General features: G+C 44.7%; 1 protein-coding gene across 2 annotated transcripts in view; it reads right to left on the reverse strand.

Moving 5' to 3' along the window:
• Positions 1-738: 738 nt before the first annotated feature.
• scaf8 (SR-related CTD-associated factor 8) overlaps positions 739-12,162 on the reverse strand; it is a 35,081-nt gene continuing 23,657 nt past the window's right edge. The window contains exons 10-20 of one of the 2 annotated variants that reach the window (XM_031288687.2): positions 11,515-11,640; positions 11,197-11,306; positions 10,387-10,580; positions 10,175-10,275; positions 9,844-9,957; positions 9,488-9,644; positions 7,723-7,853; positions 5,624-5,765; positions 5,478-5,525; positions 5,134-5,337; positions 739-4,948 (exon numbers count right to left, since the gene is read on the reverse strand). In XM_031288687.2, coding sequence (XP_031144547.1) covers positions 3,024-4,948; positions 5,134-5,337; positions 5,478-5,525; positions 5,624-5,765; positions 7,723-7,853; positions 9,488-9,644; positions 9,844-9,957; positions 10,175-10,275; positions 10,387-10,580; positions 11,197-11,306; positions 11,515-11,640 — 3,252 coding nt within the window. In that variant the 3' untranslated portion in view covers positions 739-3,023. The remainder of the gene's footprint in view (positions 4,949-5,133; positions 5,338-5,477; positions 5,526-5,623; positions 5,766-7,722; positions 7,854-9,487; positions 9,645-9,843; positions 9,958-10,174; positions 10,276-10,386; positions 10,581-11,196; positions 11,307-11,514; positions 11,641-12,162) is intronic. The other variant, XM_035994706.1, reaches the window with a different exon arrangement.

A 12,162-nucleotide genomic window follows, 5' to 3' on the forward strand; every position in this document is an offset into this window, starting at 1 on the left:
CTGACACTAGCCTGGCCATAAATGAGTATAGAGAAGCGCTCGCTGCTAGCATGTGCTGTGTAAGCACTTCCTCCAGCTGTAGCAGCCGGGGCAGACAGTGCTGGGTAGGGGGGTGGGGGTGTAAAGCAGCAGCCAGCATCTACTTCCTCCACATCTCCCTAATTTGTATATTCCCTCCTTACCCTTTTGTTCTGTTGAGGTAAGTGCCAGATGGCCGCTTTATAGTTTGTTTTTGTTTTTTAAATATAGGTGTGTCCCTGGTGTGCCCTTTGCTTGGAGTCAGCAGATTATTTGACTGTTTTAGAAGGAGGGGTTTTGGTAGTCATCTACACCTTTATTATTAGGTGTGGAATATAGTACATTGCTGTGTTTTGACAGTGAATAGACCTTTGTTCAGCATCTTAGGTCTAATGGGAGCTTTTCTAAAGCTGTTTTCTAATGCTGGCCTATGCTTGTCTAAAAGTAAGTGAACAATAAAAGTATCTAAAAAAAAATCAGTGCCTACAGTAGATGGTTTATATTCTTAGAAACATAGAAATAAGGATATGTGATGATTATCTCAATACACAACCTGGTATACTAGATATGCATGTCCCATAATCTCTTTCCTTTTTCATTGGTCCAAATTACTAACATCTATTATGTCTATTATCTCAGTTTGAAGCTGCAGTGTTGGTGTTTGCAAGAAGTCATCTGATCGGCCCGAGTCAGGATTCATGACAATAAGAAGGGTAAAAATCTGATGCACCTTCAACTTTTATTCAACATCACAACTCCTGTAGTAGACATTTGGTCTGAGAGAACAGCAGACTATGGGTTTCTAGTAGTATGTCTCAACAGAAAACCACTACAAGTATGAAATGACAAAAGGGAGACAAGAAGGTTAAAACATGGCTCTAGGCCAGCATGCACAGAACGATGGAGTATATAGACTTGTTCTCTGAGTGCTGTACAAACCGGCCAGCTGCTAGGGCTGTAACGGTACGTGTATTCGTCCCCAAACGTTCGGTTCGGTATGCAACATTGGTTCAGTAAGTCTTGTGACCCAAACACGTCAAAATAGTCTATGTCTACTACCTGCACATGAGGAACAGAAATTGTGGAGCACAAATTTTACCTGGAAAGTTTTGGCAGTACACCAGTTGCTGTGTATAAGCTGTAGCATGCTAGTCAGCTTAGCCCAGTTAGCTGGGTTAATCAAGCTCAATGGAGATTGATTTGTTTTAAACTCTTCGCCGACATTGTTCAAGTGGCGTCGGGTATGTCTGTGGATACACTTCAAACATTTCATTTACGACAGCATCATCAGTGTGTTGATTAGCGGAACGAGACAAAAACTGACTGGAAGGCGAGTCCTCCTCCCCACAGTTCGCAGACAACCCTTCACTGCCGATTTGGACTGTGCCAATGTAATAACTAATGCTATGGAGTGTTTATCGCTGCAAATATGCGACTGTACTGTCTACTGTCGTAGAGAATACCGGATTGAGCATATGGCGCCAAAAATGTGCCTTCAAGTGTGCATTTCAGGAAGTCTGTTGTGCCTGTAAACAAGCGCAAGAGGCAGACCAGTTTAGGAATTATCAACAGGTCAGAGTCTTATGATGGATACAGCATTCATGATTCATTATTTATTTTAGTTATTTATATTTTCTTATTGACAAAATGCCAGTATTTGAATGCCTTAATGAGCCACTCTTGAGTAATACTTTTTAAAATAAATGAAAAAAATGTTATTTAATGCATTGCTTAAGTTTTCCCTTGTTGTACCAAAAACATACCGAACCATGACCCCAAAAACAAGGTACATACCGAACCGTGAATTGTGTGTGCCGTTACACCCCAACCAGCTACCATTCAAACGGTAGGCCAGTCAATTCTGTGCAGGTAGCATTGTGTTCATAGAGCTGTCTGAAACTGAGTTGCACGCAGTCTGGTGTACATCACACAGTAGTGTTGGGTAGCATCATGAACGACAAATCCATTCAAAAAGGCACAATCCCATCCTCAACAGTCACCCAGCAAAAGCTTAGGGAAACGTACAGGCTGAAGTCATCAGAAACTAAAAACTACAAGTTCCACGGTTGCATCCAACAAAGTGCTCTGTGGATGGATGGTATAGCAGCAACTTGAGTTACGAGAACATCAAATCGACTGAAGTGACAGCACACAATGTTTACGAGTCTGTAAAGCAGTCTTAGTTTCCCCTGGTCCTGGGTCAGAAAACAGTCCTAAAGCATGTGTTTTTTTTAAACAGACAAAGCATGTTTATTTCAAACTAAAACAATATGCACCCAACATGAAAACATCCCCCTGTTCTTTTTCTTCCCCTTGGCATGTTATTTTATGTTTGTGTTCACTGTATAATTGGAAACAAATTACAGACATTTATTTTGGGGATACAACATTTTCATGTTTTCATTTAAAAAAATGTTCCTTTTTTCCCAATTATAAGCAGCTGTACTGGTCTCACTGTATGCAGGCTATTTTTTCTGCGTAGAAACAGAAAGCATTGTAGGACACCAGAAAAGCATTCACTGAAAACTTTGCAGCAGCATTTAAAAAGAAGAGGAGACAGAAATGGGGCCAGCAACTGCCTTTTTCAAGTATTGTGTGTAACTGTATTCAATCCATTGTTGAACAGCCAGGATGTTTTACTCTCTTCCATAGGAAGGTCAAAGCGCATTTTCCCCATATACAATTGAAACATTTTGGTAGGCAATTCAATAAAATTCGCCAAGCTTAGATTAATTAAAATGGGTGGGGTGGCATTACAACTTAAAAAAGGAAATAAAAACACAAAAAAATTGTCTATCAATAAATCAGCTATCGAGCCTTCTATTTAAGTACACTGGTATTTGTGAGAGATAAAATCATGAGATAAAATCATTTGTTATTGGTTATAAGACAATAACTGATGTGAGTCAGTATTCGCCATGTCCCATGTGGTGGTGGTTTGCTGAAATGAGTACAGATAAGAAGAGACAACTTTACAAAATGATCTTTTACCTACTGAGTGATGATTATGTCCCCTCAGTGTCTGTGACAGTGTCTACCACTGGCTGACTCGCAGCTTCCTCCATGGGCTCACTCTGTTCATTGTCTACGTCCTCAGGAGAAGCAAGCTGCTCCGGTTCACTTTCAGGGAGCACAGAATCGGGAGAGGGCTCTTCAGTGGGCTCAGGAGAGAGCTCAGGAGAGGACTCGGGTGTAGATTCAGCCACAGTGCTATTGTCCATCCCAGATCCATTGACCCACTGGGGTTGGGGTGAGGAGGTGCTCTCTTGTGACTCTTCCTCATCCTTCTGTGGGCTTTCCTGCTCCTCCAGAGAGTGAGTCTCTTCAGGGGGGCTGTCAGCTTGTGCGAAGGCCACAGGTGAGTCCTGGGATAAGGCCTTAACCAGTGGTGAGGCTTGGTTTGGGGCCTCAGTGTCCGGAGAAGCAGTGGTGTTGGAGGGGGACTGGGCTGGGGACTGAGATGGCGATTTTGTTTGTGGAGGGGTCTCAGGTTGTGGTGATGACCCGGCCGGGGTGGGAGCCTCATTCAACGAGCTCTGACCATTGTTGTCAGATGACCGGTCAGGTGATTGGGCTGAGGGTGGTGACTGTGCCTGAGGTGTCTCAGACAGAGCTAGGGTTTCTGACTGGGGATCGGGTACAGCTGCCTCGCTCTGTGATTGAGGTGGAGACTTCTGAACCTGAGGCAGTGGCTGATTCAGACCCAAGAGAGAGGGTTTGGCCTGAGTTTGAGGCAGGAGTGGGGACTGGAATCGTGGGTGAATCTGGGGGTTTAATTTGAGTGGTGCAAGCAGTTTGCCGTGGTTCAGGGCCAGATTGGGATTAAGAGGTGGAGTTGGAAGCAAAGGTGTAGGCAGAGGGAGAAGAGGTGTCCAGCTCCCACGTTCACGTTCCCTCTCGCGGTCTCTCTCTTTGTCGCGGTCTCTGTCGCGTTCATGCTCTCTGGGGCGGTCTCTGCCTCGCTCCCTGTCTCTCTCCCTCTCGCGCTCCCGCTCTCTCTCTCGGCTGTGGCGGTTGCCATTCATCTCCCTCCTGAAGTCAAAATCTCTTTCATCTCTGTCTCTTTGCCTGTCCCACGGGCGTCTTCGCTCATCTAGGTCTTGATGTAGTTCGCTGTCAAAGGGGGCTGTGGCACCACCACTTCGGTTCCAGGCTTGTGGCCCCCCAACAGCTCCAGTACTGCCCGAAACTCCAGCTGCTGCTGCTGCTCCTCCTGCTGTCCCAGGACGGCTCTCAAAGCGGTTGGGGAAGTTCTGCCCAGGGTTGGGCCGCTCCTCCTGGAAGCCTTTTGGACCACCTGGGGCCTGTAGGCCTCCTCGCATGGCATCTCGTTCATCAAAGTCCCCTCTGGTCTGGTTCCAGCGGCTGTCAGGAGTGAATCCTGCAAGAGCCTGCAGACGTCCCACTAGGCTGGTTCTGGCTGGCTGAGCCCCTGGGGTCTGGAGCAAGGGAGGCCTGCCTCCTCCACCACCTCCTGCTCCACCACCACCTCCAAGGGGCTCCCTATGCTCTGGTGGAGGGGTCCTCAGCAGGCCTGTGCTCTGCTTTTCCATTGGAGGGAAGCGGTAGTCCTGGTCTTTGCCCTCATCAGCTCCAGAGGGAGACTTATCTTCTGTATTGGATACATTTTCATTGGTAAGGTTGGGGGCTCTGTTAAAGGGGTCCAGCTGAGAGAAGGGAGCCCTGGCACGGGCTTGAGCCTGGAGGGAACTCTCAAGGAGGCCAGCAGCCTGCTGAATGGGCCCCTGCTGCATGAGGAGTGGGAAGCGGGCGGCAGCCCCAGGTTGCAGGAGGTTAGGTCGCACATCCAGAGGTAGCAGGCCAGGCATTCTCTGCCCAGTCAGACCAGACTGATGCAGCTGGTGGGTGAGCGAAGCTGTGGGGTGCATACCAAGGAGACCCATCCCACTGCGGACTGCATTCTGCATGCCTGGGGACAAAACACAATGACAGAAATAAAAGTTGAAATTATTCTCAGTTCAACAAAAATAACCTTTATAACCGCAAATAAAAACACTCTAAAAAGAAAATACACTACAAGATATGATCAAAGTGTCCACCAGAAAAAACATGTATTAGTCTCTTTCATGCAGGAACACATTAGCATTGCCTCACCTTGCAGTGTAAGCTCTGCAGCAGCATCCATACTCTCTGCAGACTGTGATGTTTTCTCATTGGCTTGATGAGTTTGGATTCCCACTGGGTTGAATACACCGGCCATGAAGCCGCCAGGCATAGTGCTGGTCGGAGGAATCATAGCACTGAATGGTGATTCCTTGACAGCTTCTTGGCTGGTTGCCACTGAAGACTGCACTAGAGCTATTGGTAGGTACAGGAGAAAACAACAAATGTAATCCAAGCTAATACATTCAAACTAAATGCCTTGAAAGGACACATTGTCAATTTTTAAAACTATATGCATGTATTAGTTATAAGGGTAGCATGTCATAAATACTCACAAGCTGCTGCTGAGGCCATGGCTGCTGTCTGTGCTGCCTGCATAAAACCTGACAACAGAAAATATTTTGGTGTAAGCTTGTAAATTTCTGTAGGTCTGATTTTTATTCTTTACATGATTCTTTATATGACCGTTTGCATCATTTACCTGGCGGAGGCTGTGAGGCATTGAAGCCAGCCCTTATGAAGGGTGGTGGCGGTCCGTAGCCTGGTGGGGGTATGCCCATGGTGACAGGGAAGGTAGGAGGCACCAAACCTACTGCATTGGGAACAGCCTGGGCTACTGGGAGCTGGATGAGAGAGATATGAGAGTGTGTGCATAGATAAGTTAATGATGTAATGGATAAGTAACATGGTACACAAGTTCCTGACTATGTCCCAGTAGCTGCTAGGGTTGGGTACCGTTCACATTTTTATCGGTACCGGTACTCAACGGTACCTTTTTTCCGTACTTTCCCTCTGTAATTACAAAAAAAGTATTTCAGTTGTAAAAATAATTCCAAACCTATTTATCCTGTTTACTTAGAACATTATGCTATTTATTTAGAATATTTTACACTCTAAAGAAATTAAACAAAAACCCCTCCCTCTCTCCTCCCAATCCCGTCCCTACAACCTATTAAATTGAATAATTATTAATTTCTTACTCACTGTAACTTTTATTCTTGCTTTAAGGTGCTATAGAAATAAAGTTGCCTTTCCTTACAACCTCAGCCTGTCAGTCAGTCACCAGGGCACAGAAACCACTGTTGTGCCTGCTTGTCTCAGAGGAAGTGTAACGTCAACAGCACCGCGACCGCTTTCGCCTCGCCATTAATATCATATCGCAGCAAACGCTGTCTGCGTGAAGTTTTGAAAAACTGTAACCATACTTGCAACCGCTTTACCGGCATTTCCGTGACTCACTGTGACTTCAACAAAACCGCAGAGCTGACGTAGTTTGCTCGAGTTTACTTCCTCTGCACCCGCGCGTGTCGGAGCTCCGCTCTCTGTCAATATGCAGAGAGGACAGATAAGCTTGCGCTTACGTGCTCTCAAGTACCGAAATTTGGTACCGTTTTATTTAGCGTGAATTGGTCCTCGGTAGTACCGACGTAATTCGGTCGGTACCCAAAAAAAGTACCAAGTTCAGTTAGGGCTGAACGATTTTTGAAAATAATCTAATTGCGATTTTTTCCCCAAATATTGCGATTCGATTTTTTTTTTAAGCTTTGTCTTCTGTATTATTCAACAAAGACAAACAATAAATCATTTTATAGTATGAACAACACACAATTACACACTAGACAGTTAAAAAAGTAAAAATATAGTATACACACACACACACACACACACACACACACACGTGTAATTTTTTACAGTGCACAGAGAGGAGCTGCCTCCAGCCCCTCCCCCTCGTGAAGTTGCGTGCTGCCGTGTGCTCTTGCTCAGAGAGGCTATCGTTACGTTAGCTAGTTGCTGGTGTTCTTGCCGTAGGATTAACTGTACTAATAAAACCGTTGAAACACCGCGGCCACGCTGCTGTGAAAGCTCCCTGAACATCATTTATCAGAGTCTGGTTGTTACCCCTCTCAGTGGCAGCTCCTCCACTCCATATCTTTATAACGGAGTTAACCGCTAACCGGAGCTAACAGCTAATCAGAGCTAGTTGGCAACCGAGCCTTCAGTTCTGCGTTCCTGTATCCATTAACTGCACGTATGGACTCGAACCAGAATAAAACCCTTCATTTTATTAAAATGGCTGTAAAAGTTTTAAACTACAACTCAGAGTTGTTTGAATGACAGAAATCAGCTCAAGGTACAGTGTAGCGTTAGCGTGCTAGTTGATGCTTTCTCTGCGGAGTGCAGACTGATTTGCTCTCGCGAGTCATGTGACCAAATCGCAGCCTTTGCGATTAGGAAATCGCGTTTTAACATATCGCGATATTATCGCAAATGCAATTAATCGTTCAGCCCTAAGTTCAGTACCCAACCCTAGTAGCTGCCCATGCCTCTATCAAAGTCTTTGAAAAAAACTCACTGCTCTCTGGACGTCTAACAGATCAAGATAGTCCTACTTATTGCAAATAAAAATGTGTGGGGACATAAAATCTGGGTTAAAATCTATTAAACCGATCAGCTTTTTAAATTTATTTTTATTTACGAACCCCTTTTTAATGAAAATCGGCAATAATGAAAACAGTGGGCCCTTTGTGCACCGTACTGTTCACATTCCATTCACTGATTGAGACAGGCCCTCGTCAGTACCTGTACAGGCATCATGGTGACCTGCTGGTTGTAGCTCTCAGTCTGGGTGTTTGATGCTGCTGTTGTCTCAGCGCTTACTGGCTGACTTGTAACTTCCTTGGCTGGCTCAGCATTCTTGGCTGCTTCCCACTCTGCAGAAAGAGACATTAAGATGAAACAAAGTTATAAACTATCATCCAATTCTTAGTTCGGAGAGTTTAGCTGTATTTTTTCAACTTAATCTTTGCCTTCATTTTTTTTGATGATGGGGAGTACCCAGTGGGAATTCTTAAAGGATTTGGGGCATTACCATAATACAACAAACTACTGAGAAAATGGGGTAGAAAACAAATCCACTTAGATGATTAAATGCTAAGAACTGCAAGTGTTTGGATATCTGTTATGCTTTCATCATGTATGTACAAAGCTGCCAGTGTATCCTACTTATATCTAAACAAGCACTGCTAATGTGTCAACAGACATAAGCCACTTTCCGACCAAGTAGTTACAGGAACGTAGTTATAGGAACAGTCCACTTCTAAACAGTTCTACTAACTACTCGCCCCCAAAACCGGTTTTGCCATTTGCATTTGCACTGGCCAAGTGGCCATAGGAACTGGTACGAGAGGTAAGGGAGTGACGCAAGCACGGCAACAGTCTTTATAGTGTCGTCACTTGACTTTAGCGCCACATACAACAACAAACCAGCATGGAGGAGGCCATCGGAATGTTCCTGTTGTGCCTTGCCAGGATCCTCATAATGGAGTTCAAACGGCGGCGTTTAAAGACTAGGCTGGAGTACTTAACGGAGAAAGACAGAAGACGAAGGCTCCAGCGTAATATGATCCTAATTAATATGGAAGAAGATAGAAGAGCAGAGTGCAACAGGCAAACGAAATGACGGGTAAGTTTAGCTAGCATTAACAATTAGCTGGTTGAATGTGTGATGTTTGTCTTATGAGTTAGCATATGTAGGCGAATTGCGACAGTGAAGAATATGTACTGTTTGTGTTTCAGACATTGCTAGGTCACTAAGGGTTCCTGGCCCTGAAGTAGGAGCTGAAAGAGTTAAGGTAGCTACACACCGGGCCGATAATCGGCCGTTGGACAGTCTGGCGAGGTCGGTGACTCGAGTCGGTTCGGTGTGTTCCGTGCCGTCGTCCGTCCAAGGGGCTGTCGGCCTTCATTTTGGCAGACCTGACATGTTCAGTTGGAGACAGGGCAGTCGGAACTCATCCGGAAACGGCGAGCGGAATGAGCGTGACTAAGCCTCTCAAAATCTGACGAAAATCTTTTAAACTGTCGATCTGAAATGAAGACAGATTTAGCAACTGCATGGCCTATTTCTCGCTTAAAATATTTTCTTAACAAGCCGCCACTACAGTCTGGCTTTGAATTTCCAGAGAAAAAAACCCCACGTGACGCGTCCAATCAGCTGCCGGTTTCCATTTTTGGGCGACAATACAGATTAGCGCCGCCTGCTGTTATGGAGACGTATTACATCTCGTCGCTTTGGTGTGTTCCGAGGCACTTTTTTTTTTACCAACTCGGGGATACTGATCAGTCCAACTGCCTTTTCTGCCAACGGTCGGCCGTCTGGTTGGTGTATAACTGCCTTTACAGGAACAGAGGAACTTAATAATCCCCGAATTGGTCCAGTCGGAACACGAGAAAAAAAGGGTTCTAGGAACGTTATGTTCTAGGAACTGCAAAAATCCCTCTGGTTGGAAAGCGGCTATAGTGTTTGTTTGAAAGAAGTTAATAAGCAGATGTGTTTTCTTTTCACCATCATTAACAGTCTCCTGGTCAATGATTCCTCCCTCAGCAAAGTCATCCAGGTCATCCAGCTTCACCTTCTCCCAAGGTATGTAGGTGACGCCCAGGTCCACATCCCAAAACTGCTTGTACTCCTGCTTTACCCCCTTGTTCAGAGCCCATGCAATCTGGAACACACACACACACACACACACACACACACACACACACACACACAAGTCAAGTAACAGCATTTTCCAAAGTAATTTCTGAGAGCATACAAGGATCCATGAGGTTTCATCATTAGAGGTCAATGTAAAATTACATTAGAAGAAACCGCAAGGAGAAAGGAAATACAATCTATTAAATTATGAAGGTAATGTGTACCTTGATGATTTTGGAGCCAATCTTAAAGGAGCCAGTGCTGAGCTTCTGGCGGGCGCGGTACGCATCCTGTCTGTGGACCATACAGATGTAGGCACAGCCTCTGGGAGGGATCATCTGCGCACGCACACGCACGCGCGCACACACACACACACACACACACACACACACACACACACACACACACACACACACACACAAATGAAAAGAAATAAAAAGACGGAGGCCATTATATGACAAATTGAAGTTCATGCAAAGGATATCCTTTCAAGATTCTGGAGATCAAAGAACATAACATGCTGTAATTAAATTAGAGGGGGAGAAGTCTTCTTACATTGATAGACTCAATCTGGCCAAACTCTTCAAATAAATTGGTGAGGTCTTGCTGAGTGGCCTTTTTGTCCACCTGGCCCACCCACAGAGTCGTGCTGCACACTAGGTACGGATAGAAGGGAAAACAAGTATTACTCATCAGAAAAGCCCCGACAGCAAACAACTATGAACATATTCTCTAAAACAATTACTTTCATCATGACTTCTACTGACCACTCAAAGTCTTGGATCGTATGGGAGGCAGTCCTTTCTTCTGCCGCTCCTTCTCTCGCTCTCGGGCGCGTCTTTCACTTGAGTACGATCGTGATGACTTCCTCTTGCGATCTCTGGAGCGTGAGCGTGATCGCTTACGGTGTTTCCGTTTCCGTGACCCAGAGCGGGACCTGGACCTTCTCCTCTTGGGAGACCTACAGAGAGAAAACACCAAAACCTTTAGAAATTCTTTCCAGACTGACTTTCATGTTTTGAGCATCGACACCTGTTTTCACAGTTCAGAATTGCATTGAACATTTTTCCACTTCTTAATGCACTACTGTGAGCTACTAGCCAGTGCTTGACATTAAAGGACTATAGCAACCTAATATTACAAGCTTGTATAGGCAAATAATCGCCACTCTGCGTCCTCTATTTGAAAATTCAATTCAAAATCATGCACATTCTTTGAGTTTGAAAACACTTAGACTGAACTAGACAGAATCCAGATTCTCTGAGCTCTTGTATACATGCATTTATTTCTTAGGCCAATGGAGGAAACACGGGTGATTATGTTTTGAGTCTTATGAAGTAAGGAAGTAAAAGCTGTTTTACATATAGTAAGGAGTGGAAATATCAGTATGTTTTGGTTATTTCCAGTTATCTTGAAACAGTCCTGCATTTGACCTTCAGGGCAGCAGTCAGCACTTTTCTAACGAGGTTAAAAGATCATAGCTTCTTTAACTTATACAGCACACATTTCAGCAATATTCCAGGCACGTTTACAACATTAGAACACAAAGTAACATTTCAGAAGTAAGTGGGACTGACCTAGAGCGCGACCTTGAGCGTGTTCTGGAGCGTGTGCTTACATTCTTCTTCTCCTCTGCCTCAAAGATCTCCTCCTCCATACCGTCCAGGCCCTCATCTAGATCCATATCCTAAAAAAGACAGGGTCATTTCAATTCCTCTCTACGCAGAAATACAGGTCAGGTAGAAAACGACAGGAATTACAATCACATCTAAACCTTCAGCTTAACAAACACACTTAAGTGTCCATTTACAAAAGTATGTAAATAAATAATACCAAGGAATAAATCAATATGATTTACTAGTTTTGTTAATGGCCCACTGGCCAGGCATACATACCTGCTGTTGGTTGTCCATTGAGTCATCCACCTTGTTATCTGGCTCAGGAAGCTGTGGCTGGCTGCTGCTCTGAGCAGTTGAGTTCTCTTGCCCAAAGATTGAGTCCTGCCCTTCCATGCTCATTGCCTGGAGGAATAAAAAGAGTGATGTACATTGTGTCATTTATTAACAAGGCATCTAAACGGGCATGTCTAGGCTTATTTATCCATAACTGTGATGAGAACACAACCATTTCATTTTCACATTTGAATTGCAGGTCTGAAAGGTATGTTAGGGACATAGTGTGGTGTCGGAATGAGACTAAGCCTACTGGATGTGCAGGTAACACTAAACGAGTTGATCTGACTGTAGATATTTGAGTCAACTATTTGCACACCCGAACATTATTTTGTTTGTAAAGCAACTTAAAGGTATTTTTGGGGCGACTGTGGTTTAGGGGGTAGAGCAGTCGTATACCAATCGGAAGGTTGGTGATTCAACTCATCGAGTCATGCACCTTCTCTACATGTCAAAGTGTCCTGGGGCAAGACACTGAACCCCAAATTGCTCCTGATGCTGCGTTATCGGTGTGTGAATGTGCGTGAATGTTTATCTTATGCGCAGTTGGCACCTGGTCTGGCAGCTTTGGCCACCAGTGTATGAATGTGT

The sequence above is a fragment of the Sander lucioperca genome, chromosome 18 (assembly GCF_008315115.2).
Source record: "Sander lucioperca isolate FBNREF2018 chromosome 18, SLUC_FBN_1.2, whole genome shotgun sequence".
NCBI lineage: Eukaryota > Metazoa > Chordata > Actinopteri > Perciformes > Percidae > Sander > Sander lucioperca.